At 34.3% G+C, this 23518-nt stretch overlaps 1 protein-coding gene across 10 annotated transcripts in view; it reads right to left on the reverse strand.

Moving 5' to 3' along the window:
• Positions 1 to 23518, reverse strand: part of NBEA (neurobeachin) — a 453154-nt gene that overhangs the window by 364478 nt on the left and 65158 nt on the right. For all 10 annotated transcript variants that reach the window (XM_039696621.1, XM_039696630.1, XM_039696627.1 and 7 more), the window contains exons 2-5: positions 10375 to 10606; positions 3905 to 4005; positions 3559 to 3654; positions 1083 to 1204 (exon numbers count right to left, since the gene is read on the reverse strand). In XM_039696621.1, the coding sequence (XP_039552555.1) occupies positions 1083 to 1204; positions 3559 to 3654; positions 3905 to 4005; positions 10375 to 10606 (551 nt within the window). The remainder of the gene's footprint in view (positions 1 to 1082; positions 1205 to 3558; positions 3655 to 3904; positions 4006 to 10374; positions 10607 to 23518) is intronic.

Below are 23518 nucleotides of genomic sequence, written 5' to 3' on the forward strand. Positions count from 1 at the left end.
TCTGCACCTGGGATGAGGAAACCCTGGGTGGACAAATAGACTGGGGAATGAGATGCTGGAAAACAGTGCCATGTAAAGGGGCCTGGGGGTCCTGGTTGGTGGCAAGTCAAATCTGGGTCAGCAGTGCCCTGGCAGCCAGGAGGTCCAGGCGTGTCTTGAAGTGCATCAAGCACAGCATGGCCAGCTGGGCCAGGGAGGGGATTGTCCCACTCTGCTCTGAGCTGGGGCGGCCTCACCTCGAGTGCTGGGAGCAGTTTTAGGCACCAAAATATTAAAAAGACATTAAACTATTGGAGAGTGCCTGAAGGAGAACCCTAAGAATGGTGAAGGGCCTGGTGGGGAAGCTGTATGAGAAGTGGCTGAGGACACTTGGTCTGTTCAGCCTGGAGGAGAGCTCATTGCAGTTACAACTTCCTTGTGAGGGGAAGAGGAGGGGCAGGCACTGATCTAAACTCTCTGGTGACCAGTGTCAGGACCTGAGGGAATGGCCTGAAGTTGTGTTGGGGAAGTTTAGGTTGGATATTAGGAAAAGGTTCTTCACCCAGAGAGTGGCTAGGCACTGGAACAGGCTCCCCAAGGAAGTGGTCACAGCACCAAGCCTGACCAAGTGCAAGAAGGGTTTGGACAATACTTTCTGACACAAGGTGTGATGGGGATGGTCCTGCGCAGGGCTGAGTTGGACTCAATGATCCTGATGGGTCCCTTTCAACTTGACACATTCTGTGATTTTCTTCTGAGATTGGTATATTCAATTTCTTTTATACACATTACATTCACATAACATTTTCACATTTTTGGGGAACCGGTCATCAGTTAACCATTTTTATATCCATAGATCTACTTTCTGTTGCCTTTAGCTAATGTGCAAACTGTGCACTCTGAGTTTAACAGATTTATTTTGTAGTACTGCCATCAGCTGAGAATCTTTAGCACCAAACAAAAAATATGACAACATTCTCCATTTAAAGCTCTAAGAATTAATATATTTTACAATCCCTAAAGAAAAAATAAAAATAAGAAAGATGAATGGTTGTTGGGAAGCCATGGAACAAACCATAACTGCAGCATTGTAAGCTACTTACCAATAGAGATAGGGTTTATCCTTATCTACATTGATATTGTTTAGTGGATCCATACGAAACCAGGTATTAAGAGTAAACCCATTTTGATAAGGCCACTTAGCAATAGGAGGCAATGCAATTGCCTGAAAGGAGGGAAGAAAAAAAAAAAGGAACAATTAGTTTTTTGAGAAATACTGTTAAAAGTAATGCCATTCTAAAATCCTGTGTCATTCTAGCTCTGTAGATCTGCTTTAACTTTCATATATGAAATACAGAAAAAACCCTTTAGATAGTGCTTTTGAATTAATGCATTACTTTTCTACGTATTTTAAAATAATTTAACTTTTAACTACATAAATTTTACCAATAGAGGACACAAAATTAAATTTGTGAATTGGAAATATTAACTGAACAAAAAGAAAAATTACTTCTGCAGAAATTAAACTATAAATTTCACTCCTAACAATTATTAATCTCATCAATAAACTTAAATATAAAATCAAATCAATCAACACATCATAAAATCGAGATTCATTGTTAAAACTAAAACTAAACATTTCAAGGAACAGCTTTGGGATATGGCTCCTGCCTCCTGAGAGGCAGTTTCCTGCCTGAAGCAGAAGAGCTGCTTGATGATGAATGGGAACAACACCTGAGAGTAGAAGTACCAGCAAGCACAAAGTGTCCTCCAACTGGAGTGACTAACATGCCACCTGCACAGACTGGTACAGATGCAATACTGTACTGGGAAGGGCCCTGCAGCTGGGAAAATGAAGCAGCTCTCAGCAGCATATCTGTACACTCCTGGCTCCTTCACACTGCCACTGAAACCCTGGATATACAAGGAGCAGGCCCTTAACTTTAAAGAGAGCCAACCAGAAATCTATCATGCTGATTAAAAGTTATGCTGTTTCTCTGTCTGATGCCAACCTTGTGCACCATACTTGAAAACAAACTCAGTGCTAATGAACTAGGTCCTGTCCAGCCTCTTTCTTCTCAAGAAGTGCTTTACTTTTTGGGTAATTTTATAAATTTCTGCCCATGGTCCACTTCAGAGGATGTATCCTCTCCGGAACTTCATAGTGAAATACAACAGACACTAATAAAGAAGTGTAAATTTGAAATTTATATTTTTTTGATTTACAGGAGTGCAGTTCATCAAGAGTAGTATGTGAAACAAGATCCTAGAAGACTCAAAGGGAAGAGACTCTGCATTTCAATCAAGAACTCTTGTTATTGATGTACATGTGGACAGGAAGGAATATTTGAAATTCTTCTCCTGCTAAACCTTTTTTGAACCTCTGATAAAAAATTAAATTTAAGATAGAAATTTCATCAGGGTTTGCCTCTGAAGCCCAGAAATGTCAAATCAGTATGTGTCACTGTAGACATTCATATTCTGCAACACCTGTCTTGCTGGTGCATGTACTTGTAAGAGATGTTAACTGTGGTTTTAATTTAGCAGGAGATAATGAAACTTTTCCTTTCAAAACTTAGTAATTAATTCTTTACATAATCTGCCCTATGCATTTTGCTGACACATCTGTTTATAAGGCTGGATATCAAAAAAGATCAAAGACAATCTAGCAAAAAATAACCCAGGTGTAAAACAGTGATTATCAGCCAGTTTACTTCCCTGATGCAATCTGCCACTCTGACAAGTCTGTTCACAAGGAATGGATGTAGCAGTTTTTGCTTAAAGAAAATTATCAGTGCCATTGATGGATGAAATGCAGGTAGAGCAGCCTCCATGCACTGGCATGAGGAAACAGGAATCTCAGGATTATTTTCTGTTAGAAGATTCCACCTTCTACCTGAGCATACACCTGCCATTCTATACCAGAATGTATACCAGAATGGAACTCTACCTCAGATTTCTATTCCCTAGTATTGACATTTGTATTTACTCTCTATAATCTATAAATCTGTATACAATACTTGAATTTATTTGTAGTGGATTTTTTTTTTCAAAGTACGTGCAGTGAATGGAAGAGAGAATATATACTTGGGAAGGTTTGGAAAGGAATACAATTTCACCATTCTAACTTATCTCCACTGCCTTGATAGAATGGAAACATTTGATGGAATTCAGACAAAATGAAACCTTTATAATAAAGTTTATAACTAAGCAGGCACTGTAAACTGTGGTGATGTGGACAAGTTAATTTCTTGATTTTTCTCACCTCTCTACTTTATATAATATTGATTACATTATTCTAATAAAATAACACCGTTCTTTGGAATTTTCAGTTTTCTCTTTCACAGTAACTTCCCTAGACCTAAATCTGCTGCTTGATATTCCTTCCTCACAAGTGCAACTTCTCAACAACACAGCTGCCTTATAAGTCTGTAGAAGGCAATGTCTACACGACTCAAACATGTATTTCCATTCTAATTTCATTTTCAAGAATTTCTGAAACCAAATGAAGGGAAATGCAAATAAGGAGTTAGCTATTTATTTGTTCCTGAAATTGTAGAATTTTGGTTGAAAACTTACTGCAGCACTACAGCCTGGGAAGTTGAAAAAGGTATCTGGCCCATGTCTCTGTGGCATCTGATTAAGGACTGATAATAATTTAACTGCATGTCTTGGCTGTGAAAAAAAGAGAATTGCAGAAAAGTCAATACAACCATTTTTGTACTCTCTAGGCTACAATGGAAAGTGGACAGTTTTCAAACAACAGAGCAAATTAACATTAAAATAGTTAGCAAAAATACTTCTTGAACATATGTTCAGTCAACATGAGTAAACAAATTCAACTTTATATGTCCCAGGAGACAGATTATGTTAACTTCAGGCTCTAATGGAATGACACTTAATGCTTTATCTGATCACAGCTTACCCAGATTCCATTTTCCCCTCGAAGCATGCTGAACAAAAGCTTCAACTCCTTGACAGTGATGCTGTAGCTGGCAAGAACCCCCAACATATCAACTAGGAGATCTTCAAAGGAAAATAAAGTTATTCTGAACTCTGAATTTCATTGCTTTGATAAACACAAAAAAGCTGAAAAAATTAATACCTTTAAAAGTAAGTGTATTTACATATTCTAAAAATCCAACTTGTATTGAATATTTTACAAAGGATTTAATGTTAAATTTTGCAAGATATTTTGAAAAAATTATTACATTTACAGAACATTAATTCTTCCCATTTCACAACATGTATCACACATTATAAACTTTATAAACTTGTTCTTTCTGCCATATGTCTTTGGGATAAGAGTTCCTTCTTTCCCCTGAAGTTAACATTTTTTCAACAATTTTGACCTAAAAATTGCTCTACATTAACCTAAGCCCAGCATTTTACAATATAATTTCTATAATTTTCCACTTTTTGCTACCGTGATGCTTCTGATCTTTACTGTAATGAAATGCCAGGGGAAAAAAAAGAAAAAAAAACCTCCCTCTGTCCCCTGCAAAAAAACCCCAAACCAACAAAAAACCCACAAAACCAATCAAACAAAAACCCAGCAATCAAACCAAACAATAGAAAAACAACAACAACAAAAGAAAGGAAAACAAACAGAAATGATAGCAAGAAAAAAATTAAAGAGCACAATAAAAAGAAGGGATCAAAATTGTTAACAGGATTATGGAATAGAGCTTTCATTACAACATCTCAAAACTCATAAGATTTTACAGTAAGAACATTAAACAGAGTCCTCCTTTCAGAGATTATCAGGTTTAAAACTACTTATTTAAAACTCCAGAATTTCATATTAAGAATTTGTTAGCTTGTTGGATGCTGAACCTTTTGTTATACTCCATACTTTTTTCAGGAATAAAATGGACTAATAAGAATTAGAACTTCCTCTAGCGGGAGGTGAACCAATTTGCTCATATCCACAAATGAGGATAAAAATTTAATTCAAAGATCAAGCAGCGAAGTCCAGAGTTTTCAAAACAAAACAGCTATGACACAACATAATCAGCATTAACACACTTTCCCCATCTGGGGAAATTCCCCCACTCTCCTCCTGCCGCCCTGCTAAAACTTGTAGAAGACATAATTTTCAACAGATAACTTTACATTTTATTGTAGGACTGCATGTTATCCTTGTTCATTAGTGAAAGGATGACTCTTACAGGTGCTGAGAAAGAGTAGTTTTCTGGAGAAACAAGTCTTTCCAAAGACATTTCACATTCATATTTTGTTTTAAAACAAATTTTCTTTTTGCAAATCCATGTATATGTGGTTTTGAGCAAAAGCATTAATATCTATTTAGCTTTTTCTACAATTATACTAGTCTCTGATCTTTAGCAAGCAAAAGTCATGTGTGAAGAATGAAATATAATTTAATTTACAGAAGACATAGTGAACTGTTTGTTGAGTGAAATTGCCTATCAGGAAAGGCAAAGGAAAAGCATTGCAATTTAGCAGACATTTTCACCGTAAATTCTGAATATATCCCTAATCTCCAAGTACAGATTTTCCCCCCATCTCATTTCTTTAATCTTCCCTTTAAAATCACTACTACATACATGTGTGACAGAATTAGGGAAAACAAATTCACCTAATAAAAATAAATGCCTTTTCTTTCATGGTGATGAATTCTATGACTCAGCTCCCCTAGTGCCTGCCCCTTTCACTGTGGTATCCAGCCTGCACTGTAAAGGTGGCACATCCTGTACATGATCAGAAACTGGTAACAGTCACAGTTACCACTCAGAAAAGGAAATAAGCACAAGTGAATACTAATCTTTGGCTGACAATTTCCCAATTCCTATTTTGTAGTTTCAGCTTTCTTTTCAGATCAAGGGACTGCAAATTTTGCTTGCCTTACAGAGAAAAAAATGTTGTGTAGAAGCAAAGTTGTCTAGTGAAAATCAAAACACCATTAAAAAAAAATCTTGTGACAGAGGGGAAAAAAGTGCAAATTAATACAGTCAAACACAGAAACAATTGGCAAGCTTAAAAAAAATCACTGAACGTGTATTGCTTTGTTTCACTGTTACAGCCCTATACTACCTTAAGGCACAGAAAAAAATTCTTATTTCTACTGAAGATGTGGATAACCTACAGGCATTAGAAATACATATTTATAAGTAATGAATTAAACATTGATGGAGAGAAACAAACATAAGCTCCCTAATTATGTAACTCTGGGTAAAACAATGACCTGGAAGATTGAAGCCCAGTAGATAACAAGCAAAGATAAAGCAAACAACATCTGTGGAAGTTGAAGCACTTAAGGCTACTTAAAGGTTCTTGTTTCAATAAAAAGACTTAAAAATAATTATTACATAACTTTATTCATACTTATTAGAAGTCTCTTAAAAGAGTCTGTCCCATCTGCTTTATAAATCCTAGTAATCCACTCATCTATAAATGGACAAAGGTCAGAAAGCATACTACAACTGGATTTTTTTAATGTCTACATTTTTATACTAAATAAGATTACATATATAACTGGAATCCATGATCTCATTTCAGAAACAAGATTGTATATAATAATATTAAGTCCAGAAGGAAAAAACAGGCAGTTTCTCATTTTTAATATATTTCTAATTTCTATTAATGGCACCTTCAGAATAATTTCATACTAAGCAGTTTTCATAGGATTTATAAATTAACCAGTGACCTTGCAGGAATGCTTAATTCAGTCACTTAATATGAAAATACAATAGGAAAATGCCTGCCTGTCTTCAAGTAACAATGCACATATATCAAAATGAAGGGTCTGGCATTAACTTGGGAAGACATTAAATAGCATTCAAAAGAAAAATTCAGGAAACTACCCTCAGGTCTCCTTAACCTCTTAATATTACATGGTCATGAAATTGTGAATTTTATCCCTTGTTGGTGATGTAAATTAACTTTTAGAGGTTGTAATAAAGAATGTGATAATTTTGCAGTTTTACTTACGGAATGGGTTGAAAGAGGAAAGCTTGTTAACAGGCTATTTATGACAGAGCAGTCAAAACCCAACACTGTTGCTTGGAAACTATGAACTCTTTCAGTGCTTAAGAATTCAGTCCCAGCAGTTTTAGAACAATTACCTACATCATCACAACATGGCTGTGAGGAAAAAATGGGACTTAGGTGAGACCTATCTACTCTCTCCATCTTTCTGACCTCTGAGATAGGACTACAGACACACTATCCCAAAGAGTCCCTGAGAGCAGGTGATCTGCTTCCCTACTCATCACCTGGAAACAGAAACTGCAAAGAGTGAGTCCCTCAAGGAAGATTCTGTCCAAGTGTTAAAAAAAAAGACCAAGCATCTATGAAAATATTTTCTCCTTAACTGTTGATAGAATGGCTGACCATTCTATATATTAGTACAACAGTCACAGTGCTATGTTTTTTTTGACAGGTGATGCTTCTGGAAAGCAAACTGAGCCCACTTGCGTTGCCACTGAGACTTTCAAAATGATTAAGCTTTTATTCCTCACCACAGAGTTTGTAAAATTGCATGCAGTTAGATGTTTAAAATACTCAGAACCTCACAAATCTAGAGTCTCCATCTAAACAGACAGAAAAATTCTTCACATTGCAAAAGTTTGGGTACATATTTATTTGCTGCTGTCTTACTGTCATAAAATCATAGAAGAGTGGCTTCAGACTTAGACTGGTCCAGAAAGTGAGCTATCAGAACATAAAGCAGGCACGATTGCCTGAGTTGTCTATTCAAACCATATCTAGGTCTAATCAAAATGTTTCACAAAGGAACAAGTGAGATGACCTAAAAACAAACAAGCAATTCCCAGAGAAGAAAATTACAAAAAACCCCCAAAAAATCTGTACCATTTAGAGATGATAAAAGCCAATTTCAAAACATTTGGCTGACAGAGTATTAGCAACTGTTTTGGGAAAAAATTGAGATGACCTAAAAATAAACAAGCAACTCCCAGAGAAGCAAATTACAAAAAAAAAAAAAAAAAAAAAAAAAAAAAAAAAAAAAAACCTGTACCATTTAGAGATGATAAATGCCAATTTCAAAACATTTGGCTGACAGAGTATTAGCAACTGTTTTGGGAAAAAAAGTGAAGTAAAAATTAACACAGGTCTTGTTCAAAACATCCTCCCTTTAATGTTAAAAATCATTTTAACACAAAATTTCTTACTTTATTCCCTGGCTTTGGGAACCTCACAGAAATATTTGAGGCAAAACACTTCTACAATTATGACCTCATCATCTGCATAGGATGTTAGGGAACAAAGATACTCCTTTAGTTATCACTGATTTTGCCTAATATCAAAATAGCTATTACATGACTTTTTTGTTACTTCTGACTTATTGCCAATATTATTACCACTTATAAAAGGTGACTAAGGTGCTTACAGAAATCAAGAGACAGAAGCAAAATGATCAAATTTGGTTGCTTCCACATCTTGTTAAAAAAAAACTCTCAAAAAAATAATCTATTTACAGTCATTGGAGAAAAACCCTAGGACGTGTGATTCTCTTCCATCCCTGCTCATCATATATAGATGAATACTCAGATAATTTGGAACACACTGCAAAGCTAAAATGTCATCATAACTCCAATTTTCAGTTTTGATTTTAAGTTAAATATGTACTCCCTTCATCTATGTAAGCATACCAAAGAACAAGCTTACTGAAGTTTTTTGTGCAGGTGGTCTCTTTTTGAAGCACTGTGTGACCACTCTCAGAAAAAAGATCATTGAGGTAGAAGATTCATTAGATTGTTTTGGTTTTTTTAAAATTTACTACCCCCCATGGCTTACATGAATATCTGTAAATTGAGAGTGATTTTTTAATTCGCAAATCCTCTTAAAATCGAGATCATATGCTCTTGATTTTTCACTTCTACAATTAATTAGGCAGTTAAAAAATTCTCTAAGGGAGGCACTATTACAATCTTGTATACCACATATATGAGTACTACTCACAGAAACTTAAATTGGACACATTTTGTTGGTGTGATTACTCATGTAAGAACATTATCTCCATGAGTAAAACCCTGAAAAATTTTAGAAAAGAAAATTTTGTTCTCATTATATAATGTGTTATATCTAATATGGAATAGAAGAGTATCTTTATCCTTACACTATTCCGACATACCATACTTACAAATATTGTAAACAAAACATATTTGGTGAAAACCATCATTTATGAATCTATTGATCTGTTATACTTCAGTCTGAATTTAACTGTACAGTACTGAGCAAGACACTTTAAAATTATTTTAGCATTTAGAGATATATTTCTAAACAAGATGTTGATTATGACTTGTTTTGAAAAACAGAATGTAGCTTTTCCAAATACTTATTATTACAAACACATTTATACTGACAATAAAAGCAAACAGGACAAGGAATAAATCATTCCTCAATAATCCAGTTTTCATCCTTTTACATCTTCTTGCTTCTTGTCTGAAATCCTTGCTAGTTTACTGTTCCACAAAACCTGTATATGTGTCAGGAATCAGGTCATCAACTAAAATATTAGAATTCCAGAAGGTAAACCCCAAATATTTCAAAAATGCCTCACAATGTAAGTAACCTACCATCAGTCACAAATTATATAAGAATTAAGAACTTTGCTTTCACACTGCATTGAAAGAAACTGCCTAAGGTCCCTCAGGGAAAATAAATAGTAATTATATAAATTTCCTCAGGTTCCATATTTAAACATGATGAGCAAACCTGTTCTGTATCCAAGTAATCAGGATTATAATCTGTGCCCTTCTATGGAGAGGATGTAGTGTGGAATACCATAAACTCCTTCACACATACAATGAAAACCTTTAACTGAGCAATAATTTCATCACTTATTTTCAGCAAACAAACAAAGCATGCTATTTTTTTAATGCTGCAAAATATTATAGGATGTTAAAACCCACTAATGTAAAAAATTAAAATATAGAGATCACAGGAATACATTATTGAATCATAAAGGTTTAATGTAATCCATATGTCCAGCATTCAAATCTGTAAATAATATCTACTATGCTGTCATATGAGGTCATGTTTAAAATGGATCTAGCAATTCTGGCATCATGATTTAAAATGACCAATGTATATAAAAGCTAAAATATTGCCTTGTAGTTAAAAAGTCTAACACACTGTTTTTAATTATTTTAATTTTTTTTTCTCTAAGATAACAATATCTTCTCAAACTAACAACCAGTTATTTTACACCATGTATCTACAGATATTTCAAACTAAGAATATATTTATGTCATTTTCCCGAAATTAATATAGAAGTACTTCTGACTTAATAGAAGTAATAATGAAAACATCAGTTTAAGTAAAAATCAAAATATCCCATACCCTTCCATAACCACAAAACATTGGCAGGTCAAGAATGCAATAATTATTTTATCAGCTGGCAATTTATACCTGCAATCATGTCGTCCACAGTACTCATCTTCAGCAGTACCTGTTCAATTAAGCCAACTTCCGTGCTAGTCTGTAAATTACGGACACTTTTACGTAGAATTGCAGTGAACATACTCCAGATTTCTGCTTGGCACGTCACATCACAGTGCTCCAAAAGCTCTGACATGCATGTGATGCTCTCTGCATCCTGGATTATAAAGTTCATCTCTAGATCAAATTCGCCACCAACCAGCTAAAAAAGAAAACAAGAGCAGCATTACAATGTGAAATACATAGTTTAGAGTCTATCACACCTTCATTGTGACCAATACAGAATATGTTTTACATGGTTAAAGAAGCAACTTTGACAAGGGAAACTAACAGCTATGCATTCTAAGAGCAAATTAACAATTATGCCATGCAAAGCTTGTAAAGTATATACACACTAATATTATAAAACATTTCCTTCAATTTTGTCACTGTGCTGAGGACCGCATCTCAATACAATAAAATCAAAATATATTTGAAGCATTCCCTCCTATGAAGTAATTGATATGGTAGCCTGGCCGACACAGATGTAGTGCAGAACCTGAAAAGCTCAGGAATCAATTGAGGCTTTTCCACCATTCTCTGAAATTTTCCTACTCAAAAATAAAAAGACACTAAAATTATCTTAGGTTTTTCTCCTGATATAAGCTAACATTTGCCCTTAGTTAAGTGTTTGGAAGACATTACTGCCTTTTCCATTATCCCACCCAAACAGTCATACAGTCAGGTCTGGAAAAACAACCACTCATCTGCTCTGGAGTAACACAAAGATAGAAATATTACATTATTATACCACATATCAGCTCATTGTGTGGTCAAGAAAACCTGCTGGCTGGTGCAAGGGAGAGAATGCACCAGGAAAGGAGCAAGCACTCAGATAAGAAGTGAGTTAACAGCTGTTCTGATGAAATGACAGCCTGACCCCTATCTATCCAGGCACTGGCAAAACACTATCCGAAATCCTAAGCTCCAATTAAATAGCACAACTACCAGGCATGTATTAGGAGGGAGAGAAAAGCAAACAAGTCAAAGAAGATACAGTCAAGACCAAATATATCTTCAGGAATGAAATTCAACAATTTTGATCAGTTATTTGTGTAACTTAAAAAAGCTGCACTCAAGACAACCTATAAACATCTTTCAATTGTGAAGGAAACACAGCCTGACTTTCATGCATCCTACTTTATCCTAGTAACTTTGAAGAATTTTGAAAGTACCAGTGTGAAATTTCACAGAATCACGGAATCACAGCATGGCTTATATTGGAAGGGACCTTAAAGATCATCTTGTTCCAGCCACACTGCCATGGAACATTCCACTTGACCAGGTTACTCAGAGTCCCATCCAGCCTTGGCCACTCTCTCTGGGAATCCTGTTCCAGTGCTTCACCACTCTAGCCAGTAAGAATTTCTTCCTAATATGTAATCTAGACCTTTCCTTCAGCTTAAGGCCTTCCCCTGCCCTCAACCCAGTACATGCCCCTGTAAAAACTCCCTGTCCAGCTCTCTCTTAGGCTCCCTTTGAGTGCTGTAAGGTCCCCCTGCATCCTTCTCTTCTTCAGGCTGAACAAACCAACTCTCTCAGCCTGTCAATAACATTAATTTCAGTAACTGTAAATATATTACACAAAATAATGGAATAAATTAATATTAAAATAATTTTAAGAATTTTGTTCTATTTGTTTAATGGAGTTATAGAATTAAAATTTCATTAATAAGCTTTAAATAAAGATATTGAAATATTATCTAAGTGCATAATTTTAACAGTCAATTGTAATAGAAGGCAATTCTATGGCCTATTTAAAAGCAGTTTATATTGACTTGAAATTAAACTCTAAAAAAATAAGCAAGTTGAAATACTATGAAAACTCTTTTTGCTGGCTAAACCTATCCAAATACTCAAAGAATTCTTTCATACCCCATCTTCAGACAATTAATACAATACATTTGGCTTCCACCCTAATTAATACTTTGCATTCACTTTCAAATTACTTTTTCCTCTATCAATTAATTGCTAATAATAATTATAATTTTGTAACATAAAAGCTTCTAATATGCTAAATATATAAACTGACTACCTCCTTAGTTCTCCTGAGACATTTAATTACATTCAAATAAAAACTATTATCCTAATTATAATTAGTACTTTAATTTAAAACTTGTGACTGCATATCATATATTTGCATATTTGGTAAACACATGATATGTACCAAAGGAAGGCAAAAAAATGTCAAGATTAGAAGCACATTATTTCTGTGGCCATTCTTTAGAATTATGCAATAATTTCACAGAGTTTTTACACTCTTTTCAAGAAATGCAGGCAGAGTTTTTATTTCTGAAAACAGCAGCAACTTGTGCACACTTCAACAATCTGAATTGTTGTGTTCAGATATCTCTTCACCAGGATGAGCCTCTCTGAGATTATGTTAAAAACACACAGAAGTAAATCAGCCACCTGTAGAAGACATTCAATTGAACTCTCTTAGATTAATATCCTGGGATGAAATTAAACACCTCCTAGAAGCGTCTACTTTCCTCCATTTTTTTTCCATGGACGAAATCTAGGATGAAAAGTTGTATCTGCTGAGTCTTCATCACCGAATACATTCAAAAGCCACATGGTCACAGATCAAGACAACTGGCCTTAGTTGGCCTGGTTTTTGCAAGAATGTTGGATCAGAGAACCTCAACCTCACCAATTCTGTGATAATATTTAGAGAGGCTACCTTCAGATTAAATATGGTTTTGATAAGTTGGACTAAAAACAATTAAAAAGTTCAGTTATGCCTAAACTGGAATGAAGAGGTACTATGCAGACTAATTCCCTTTCCTGAAACACTATTCATAGTAAAATTCTAGTTTATATTAATAAACTCATATAGAATCAGTAAAACAGATGGAAATAATTCACTACAGACTAAAATAATCCAAATTGCATTTGCTTTCTAATGTAAATCAATATACTAATATGTAACACTTAAGGGACTGAAACGAAGCCCATGTATCAGTCTAAAGTGACAAGATATTTCTGTACTATTAAAACATCTCAGAAAATCTGCATCAAAAAACACACTGAATGCTCATGAAATTGGTTCTATGGAGAATCTTCTCCTGGGCTACAGACTATCCAGCAGGTGCTCCAATTATTTCATTTGTACAATTGGCCACAAGAAATTCATAGCCCATCAGGGTGACTGCAAAGAAAACATGAAAATGTTCCTATTTGCCCTTAACTTCAGTTTCAGCATACTTCAGACAGTAAAAATTATCATAATTACCATTAAAATCAACTTCCTTAGTAAAGGAAACAAATTAATGAACTAATTGACAATGATAGCAAAAATTTAGGAAGGTAGGGGGAGGTGACTTCTTTAAAGTAGTTATCCTAAGTTTATCATGAATTTCTTGATAAAAAAAAGTCTAAGATGACAAGGAAAAGCTAAACAAAAGGGAAGCAAGTATATAGAAATAAATTAACATGGTCAATTTGTGTTCAAGAAATAAAATAGGCATCTCTGCTTTAAAATGTGCACAATCAAATGGAATTCAGCCAATAAAAGAAGTAGAACCTTCACTTCAAAAAAAGAATGCTCTAACAATATTTTTGCAGGTGGATTTCCCAAGGAGGACAGTAGGTAAAGAGGAATAACCAGTCTCCACCACAGCAGGGGGAGGTAACCAGCAAAGAAGCACAGTGGCAATGAGCTGGTAACATGCTGACACCAATGAAAGGATCAACTTTGCTGAGGAGCCAGAAATTATTAAATGCAGTTAAAAAACAACTGCTGAGAGCTGTGAAGATTCCTGTGATACCAACTGTCCAGGAAGCAATGCTTAAAAACTCAAAATTAGTAAATGCAAAGTAATTCAACATTATTATAGTTTTTCTCATGTGTATAAGATGACAGGTTCCAAAGTCTGATATTATCATCCAGAAGAGAGATCTTGGAGTTCATGAGGATGCTGCTTAAAAAACAATGCCATATTAAAAACTGCCAATAAACAACTGAATGTTCATAATGAATTTGCAGCTTTCTAAGTTGAGTAAAACAGTGGATGCAACACCATATACCAAAAAGTTAAATCAGACTTCCAAAAAGTAACTTACTGTTAATATAGCTCCTGTAATAGACTTCTGTAATAAGACAAATTTCAGCTGGAGTACAATATGAACATTTGATAGAAATCCTCACAGAATCCAGTATACCATACCATAAATCAGTGCTCTTTCCATGTCATATATCTCAAATAGAATCTATTTTTATGTCAAACATTAAGTCTTTGCATTCTTCAAGGAAATATTTAATATTTAGTAAAAACCATGCTTTCACAGTGATTAAGTATCCTGATGTATTGCTTATACTTTCTCATATTCTGCATCTTTCACAGCACAGCTATAAAAATGAATCACCAATCCAACATTCAGATAATAACTACAGGTGTGTTGATGGTAGTCAACAAACAACTCCTCCCAAAGTGGTACTGGACTGCCCACAATAAGCAAGTTAGACTGGATTCCCCATGCTGAGATTGCTTATAACAACATGTTGACACTTCTGGCAAATTGCTCCAAGAACCTTCCTTAAGCTACAGCACCATTCTCAAATGTAGCTGCTTTACTGAGCATCTTCATTTTTCTGAGTATTGCAGTCATTCCTCAGTAAATTCCTACCATTCATCATGCTATGCAACAAAAGAGTTTCTTCCTAAATTGCCACATCTCTGCAGAACTTAGGCTGGTCTTTTACATCTTTTTGGTCTAGAACAGAAGAAATACTCCTCCAAACAAGTAGTTGTCTACATGTCTCAGATAGTATATTTATACCAGTTCTTGAAATGCAATAAAATACATGCTGCTGAACATCTAGAATTAAATTGTTGACTTCTGAAAACTGGAATTTTTTTAGTATCAGATTCTTCAAATCAAGTTTGAAAGAATGAATTAAAATTAAAAGTAAATACAATATTTCAGCTGGATGTGACCTAGAAGAATCACCTAGTCCAAGTAGTGTCTGACCATTCCAGGGCTGTCAAAGCTCAAGCGTGTTGATGAAAGTATTATCTGAATGCCTCTTAAACACTGACAGGCTCAGGGCATCAAACACATTTCAGAAAGCCTGTCTGACCACCTTCTTCACAAAGTGCTTCCTAACATTCAATTTAAATCTCCCCTGGTGCAGCTTTGAACCATTCCCATGCATCCTGACACTGGATACCAGGGAGAAGAGCTCAAAACTTCCCTCTCCACTTCCTTTCCTCAGGAAGCTGTAGACAACAATTAAAGACTGGTTTATACAGCTCTAACATACTAAGTCTTCAAGCATTTACATCTCTAAGTTTGCAGTTCATTGCTGTCAAAGAAGCATTTTCCAGCTTCCTTAAAGTTGGAGTCCTATCTGCATTTATTTAAGCAAAAATCAAGAATATGAATTCCAAACAGACTAAACAGACAGTGCCATAGAAAAATTAAAGTATCACAATAATATAATTACTAAAGCCCTAACCACAGCCAGGCCTAATCCACCAAGTCACTCCTACATTCTCTCTCCTAATTAAGTAATATCACATTTGATTTCCTTTTTCTAAAGGAAAAAATAAATGAAGGCATAACACAGTCAACATAACAACCTCATCTGTTTTAAACTGAAGCTTTTTAAGTTGAAGTATATGCATATACAACAAGAATTAAAAAAAAAAATCCTTCCTTGTACCTATATAGGAAGTAAACAGTTTGGAAAGAAAATTATTAATTCTCTTCCTCTCCCTAATGTTCATCTCTCATTTTAGACGTTACAAAACAGCTGACTCAGCATATGGCATACATTTCTACAGGATAAAAGCTGAGAATAACATACTCAAATGAAATTGAAAATCTCTTAAAATCCCAAATCAATTCATTCTTTTGAAGAGAAAACTAGTAAACCATTAACTCTTGATAACTAAAGCCATCATATAACATTGAAGGACAATTTTTGTCAAAACTGGAACATCTTTTCTACAAAACAACACTGAACTGATTTCATAATCACCAGTGAGAATTCCCAATATGTGGAATCAGGCTGCTACTGTTTCTTATATAATGTCAGGCAACAGTATAAGCATTAACACACAGTTGTCTGAGAAAAGTAGTAGGGGACTTGGGCAAGAGAAAAACAGCCTACTATTTTGTGGTCATTAACTGAAACCTTAAACTTCCAAACAATCAATTCAGATTTTTTTGAAGATTCTTCTTCAACTGCATGAAAGAAGATTCCTTTAGGCAAAATCATTTAGAATGCTAAATGGAATAAATGGAATTGTTCAGTGACAGAAATGTGTGCTGATCATATGCACTTGTTAACCCAAATATATCAATATAACTACAGAGAAAATCAGAGCTAAAAAAATGTAAGAAGGTATGTTTCATAACATCCTTTATTTATTTTTAAATTTTAAAAAATGTAGTCCTTAGAGATTTGAATTACAGCTATGTGTATCTGGGCTAATTTTCACAATTCTTTTCACCATCATTGGAAAGTGATGCTTCAGGGAAGTGATTATCTCAGTGGTTTTAGCTGCAACATAAGAATGAAATAAATCTTTTTCAGGGAATGTAGTACTTTTTACTGACTATAAAAGGACAACTAGTTCAGACAGGCACTTCTAAAGTTATGTCAGATAAATCTTAACCAACATGCTCACAATATGGTTTATAACAAAATGACAGCATTAAAAGACTGATTCTCATGTGAATCATTACAACAGGAAATAATTCTGCACATTAACATGCCCTTTTAAATGAGCCTTCCTTCACTTAACTTCAAAACCATTTTTACTCTGAATAATGTATTGCACATACGCGGCAGTTTGTCACTAAGGGAATGCTACCTATTAAGTTTATTGACAATTTTAAAGCAATCCAAGAAATGAATTTAATTTTTTTTCTTTTATGCTTGCTGAGGCAATATGAATGAAGTAACATGGTGAGCTTTTAGGACTTACATGAATGTGCTTGTTATTATGGAACCTTAAAAATATCCAGCAGATTTACCTTTATTTTCTTACATTTTCCTTTGAGGGAGGATACTCCTGTAGGCAGATCAACTGCATATACATATGATTTACTGAGACAACTATCAATTACACTCAGATCACAAGGTTGTATAACATCCTTGACAAAGTCAGACCTTTTCTAAGTATTGTGGAGGCTTAAAGAGAAAAAAAGACAAAAACCCCAAACCATAAAACAAAACCAAAAAAATTGGCTATTTGCCACAAATTTCTTAAGCTGTACTTTACGTACTGCAAAAAACACTGTTTTGGGCTAGGACAGGAATTAGTGTGATTAAGTTCAAATACCTGCCTTCATAAAAGCTTCTTTAGCACAAGAATCAGATTCCTTGAAATAAAAAGTCCTACCTCTAGAAGGAATGCAAAAAAGTTTTAAAGGACAAATCTTACCCACTTAGAAGAATTTATAAAGTAATCCAAAAACATCTGACAGAAATGAACACTGATAAAAGTGTTTTACGTAAAAGTAACTAATCTAAAACACAAATCCAAAAGTCCTCCTCATGGTCTATTGTTCCTCTGCCACTAGAAGGACATACTGTTCCTATTTATTATTTTGATCACCACAAAACCATTTTTGGTCAAAGCACCATATGAGCTTTTACTTCAAGATGCTGAACTTGAAAAACTAGAGACTAAGAAATAAAATTGCAGGTTTCTTTTCAGTGAAGTAAAATTAAAACCATTCTCAAACTTGCAGCTAAATTGTTTTCAGTTTATCCAGTTTAGTTTCTCTTATAAATTACTTCTGATCTTGACTTAATCACAAAAGAGATCAGCCAATTAGATAAGGGGCTTTCTTACATCAAAAAAAGGAACAGATACTGAGAATTTCTTTTAAGAAATCGAGCAGCTTAGGTTTGCCATATGTCTGAAAGCAAAAATTCAAAACTGATTTTTATATACTATAAAGAAGTTGATAAATGAGCACAACTTAAAGAGTATGAAAAATAGTATTACTAAACAGACATTACCAGTTCATTTTGGTTTTAATCCTTCATAGCCCATTCTTGCTTGTCTTCTTTCACTTTCAATAATAACTTTAAGGTCAAGATACAGATGCTAGTACAGCATAACCTCATGCTTCTACTTGCCTGTTTTCAATAACCAGGTGTATTTTAAAACTAGTTACTTGGTGGTGGTGGTTCGGAATGGTGGGTGGTTTTTTTTTTTTTTTTGTTTGTTTGTTTGTTTTTGGGGGGTTGTTTTTTCTTGAAGATATTTTCTTTGTTTCCAAGCCAGAAGAGAGGAAAAATAAATGGAAATACCTGAGAATTACAAAAGTCACAAACAAAATGTACTCTGAAAAGATAAGTGTTTTTTGCAACTACTCTTGTAGTCTATTCTGCCAATAAGATTATGCACTTGCACTGCTGCAACTTGCACAGCCAAATCTAATCAGTCAGCAGCATTCCTTATTTATCTTTCAACAGTCACAAACTATATGTAGCTTTTTGGGGTGTTTTAGGTAGTTTGAATGGTATATTTTCTCTGTAAAGCAAACCTTGCCGAGGTGTAATGTAGTTAGCAGAGAACAACAAAAAAATTGAAATTCTAAGAAACATTAAGCTGTCAACAATTATACATTGATTTAAATCTAATTTGTATTGCACAGCAAACACTATCACACATTATGTTTGTGCAAAGAGCAACGTCTGTTTTTAAAAGAAGGCAACTGGGAAAACCCTCAATGCACACATAACTATTTCCCAAACTTCACAAACAGGAGCAAGGAAAATGTATTTGCAATAAATACTAACAGAAAATATTAGTCAACAGAAGTTGACAGTTACTTAGAACAATTGTTTTTTTAAAATTTCTTTGTTTATTTTATTCATTTTTTATTATTCAAACATTTATCAAAACAATTTCTCTTTTGTATGTTAACTCACAAATGCATTCTGTGACTAGAACAAATTGCAACAATACAGTTAATGGAATTTTAGTCTTGGAAAATGATGGGGTTTATTTCAGAACAGTAAGTGGGATTGTTCTCTGGTACATCAAGGACACATAACAATTAAAGAAGAAAAACATGACAAAGAATATTGATTTGTGAGGATCACGGTGTATGTGCTACCTACACACTTTGGCTAAGACAAAAAAATACCCACAAACCACCAGGACAAAGCTCACTCGCCCCAGGTACTAGCCCTCTATCTTCTTCTAGGTAGCCATCATATATTCCCCCTTAGTGTGGAAACCCAGACCAATTAGTCTGCAGGCTCTCTTACTGCCCCCTTCTTTCTCATGGGGTACAACAAGGAAGGGAAAGTAGTTGCTCTCAGAGGGCATTACCTATTTTTCCTTACTATTCAGAAGCTCTCTTATGTGCCACTTACCTTGCTAAATACCACTTGACATAAATCCAGCTTGCTTTTTATACCACTGCACTCTTTGGTAAGAAAAGAAATTACTTATATTTCTATGTTAGGATTAAGCTATCTATTACCTACTTTAATTTATAAAACTAAATAATGAATTTTGAGAGTGTCCTATTCTCATGCCCACCTTTTTCTTAAGTTTTGGTTTTCTTTAGGGTCTTCAACTGTTTCAATTTTGAAATTTTTCATTTCCTCCTGTCACACAACACTTGACAACTCTTAAAAGCCCAGAAACTATAAATCGTGGCTATGCAATATTTAAAACCAAAACAATTCCAATGAACTTAATTATGACAGTGCCATTTTCCAACTGATACCTATAGATGTACATTAAAGATTAATGGCAGAGAGATAACCCAGGCAAATCACAATGCCAGCTATAAAATGATGTCAAACAACACTGAAGTGAGATGTGCACAGCACTGCTCTTAATTTCATTTTGCTAAAAAGCAGGAGCTTAGTGGGAAGGTCCTTAATCCTCAACATCCTGCTGCTTGCTTACATCGATAATTTTGAGATATGTAGTAATATTTTCAGTTGGTGTCAGCATTCTGAAATGCTGAAATTTCCAGCAGCAGTGTTCACCAACTGGAGAAGCTCTACATTCAATTTCAACATGCTTATTTTCATCAATCTTTCATTTTTAATTAACTCCTTACCATGCAGTCCTCTGCTCCAAAAGGTTAATGTGGGAGAAAACAACCCAGTGTTTGGCACAGTGAAAAGCCCTCACTCACTTCTGAACGGTGACTCTTTAGTGACTCTTTAATGACTACAGAACTAATACCGGGCACGTGCTATAGCTCCATTTAATTCTCTGCATGTAACATAACTAGTTTAAAGCCAACAGTAAATGCTGAAGTGCCAAGCAGACTTTTTCCTTTTAAAGATATATGCAGATAGCAGGAAATAATAACAAAACAATATCTATTATAGTGTGATTTATGGAGCTTGAGCAAATGCTTCCCATGGAATGCACATAATTCTTGTTAAGACTGAAAAGCCTATTGACTATATTTTATAAATAAGCACAATCAAATGTATAAAGAATCCTGATTTTACCTCAAACCTTACTTTGTTTCCATTTCTAAAATATAAATTTTCATTTATAACTGGAAAACCCCTTCCAAATCTAATCAATTATTACAAAAAACAATTTCTCAGGAAATACCATCATTTGCAACTGCACAATGTTGCCTAGTAGGCGAAAAAATGCAGAACACACATGAATGTAAGATGTCAGGGCTGGAAAAACCAATAGCTGTGCTCCTTAACAATAGCCATACAACTCCTGTTGCTTTTCAGTTTTGGCAGCCTGAAGTTTGTTAAATTTTCAAGCAAGACATTCTTTAAGGTTCTGTGTTTCTTTAAGAAAATCAATACAAGTTAAACTATTTGGTACATTTCTTGTCCTCAAAAATGCAAAAGATAAAAGACAGGAATTGTCATTTAAAAGACTCTTAAAATTTTTCTAATCCAATTAATTTTTTTCAAGTCTTTACAAGAAGAAGCTGCCCTTGATCATAAGGGCAATTTGTGATAGCAAAATTTGTAAGGCTAGGATTTTTTAAATAGATTTGTCAATATTTGTCCCCTTTTCTCCTCTAAAGAACTCTCAAATAGTGTAAGAAAATTTTTCTAGTTTGTGACTGGACTTCCACAGGGTTTTAGCTGTCATTAATGATTTAAGGGTTTTTTTGTGCAATGATAAAACCCAAAACCTCAATTGCTAAAGGAGGTACCACACAGACCATAATGAATGGTTTTAAAAACATTTAAGTGCATCCTAATTGCCTTCCCACAAGCTGCTTCTTAATTTATTATACAGCTCTTCATCCAATAAAATCTTTGATTTATAAATGATAACACAGTTAAGAACAAAGGCCAGAACTACACAGACATATAGGAGGTGCAACTCTAGTGACAAAGGATTCTTTTAGAGGAGAAAACTGAAGGGCAGATAAAGTGTAAGAAGCACTTTATTAGTGGTCAGAGTTTCCCTTATGTAAGAAGATAGTTGGATCTTCATTACACAAAGTATCTCAGCACTTGAAATTCAGTGACAAGAGGCCAAGTATCTACAAAAAGTGTAACAGTATAGGCTGGGCATATCCTGAATTTTCTCTATTACAGTGTCCCAACCTCCCGTTATTTGTGACACAGGAATCTCTTCCTCCAGAAATAACATCCTTGTTTCAATAGGTCAATAGATTTTCTTCCAATAATTTCTCTGATTAGTTTCTGAACCCTCAAATTATTGGAGTCTTCACAGCCCATAGTATGGAGTCCTACACTTTCCCCACGATTTTGTAAAAAATATCTTGTTATACACCTGCCATAGGTTTATTTAATTACAGTCCTTTGCTACTTGCTTTTAAAAAGGAGAAATCAGATGTGTTCTATCACATTCTTCCCTTTATTTACTTATATTTCAAATACACTTGGTCAGCTCTTTTCCAAGCTGAACAATCCTACTTTGTTAAGTTATTCCTCAACTGAAGCCTGTATTTAATCACACTTCTTACCCTTCATATTTTTTCTTAGTCCTAATATATTCTTTTGAGACTAGAAATCACCAGAACTTCGTACAACATTCAAAATACAGACATATCATTAATTTATGGAGTTTCAAAAAAATTACTCTTGTATAACTCATTTTTCTTCATTAATGCTTCCTTATATTTAATTTCCTTTTCTGATTGCTACTAGGAACCAAAACATTTTCCACAAAGCTAACATCACTGTGAGGCCATTTACAATAATGCCTGTCAGAGTGCACAGTTAATATGGGGTAGCAAATATGAAATTAAATTAGAACTTCTATTACTCCCTAGGAGATAAGGAGCAAATAGATTTCTTATAAATACCTGCACCAAACAAATGAAGTAACATAAGCACCATACATATCTGTAAACAACACCAAACCCTTGCCATCCATGATTCCCATCATAAGCTCCATTTATACATACTTGCTAAACATAATTTCAAATAAATGATAGTTCTACTGATAAAGAATTACAATAATAAACACTCTTCTCACTCCAAAAGGAAAAGGTATCCTCTCATCAGCACATTATCTCTCAGCTGGTTCACTAAAAAAAACAAAAACAAAACACAAAAAACCCCAAAAACAAACAAACAAAAAAATGAACAAAAAAAAACAAGCCAAGAGAAGTGCTTACAAAAATATGGTGAACCACCAACAATAGTATTTCAGCAAAATACTCTACCACACCTTAACATTTCTTCCATGTTTTGATACTAGTCCTATTCATCATTCATTCAGCTAATGAAGCTTGGAGGAAACACTTCAGGATACATTTTATCTTCTAAGATTCAGACCAAGATTTTGAAAACAATATCACTGTGGACTGTTTCAAAAAGTCCATCTGCAAATCTAATTACAGAGCTCCATCTGTACTAAGAATTCCTCCCAAGGCATCATATAACTGAGTAAAACAAAAATCACATATCATTTGGTTTGATTACAAGACAACTACAGATGAAGTGTCAATAATTACAGGGTGAGGTCTTATGTAGTGGAGGAAATTCAACTGTTCTTAATTGTATTAAAAGAGAAATTCATACTCTGCTTAGTTAAAAATACTTTTTGAGGATTTTTAAAATCCTTTTTGAGGATTTTTAACTAAGCAGATTGTGAATTTCTTTTTAATTTTTTTTAAA

Source organism: Passer montanus, unplaced genomic scaffold, assembly GCF_014805655.1.
Source record: "Passer montanus isolate IOZ18808 unplaced genomic scaffold, ASM1480565v1 scaffold99, whole genome shotgun sequence".
In the NCBI taxonomy this organism is placed as follows: domain Eukaryota; kingdom Metazoa; phylum Chordata; class Aves; order Passeriformes; family Passeridae; genus Passer; species Passer montanus.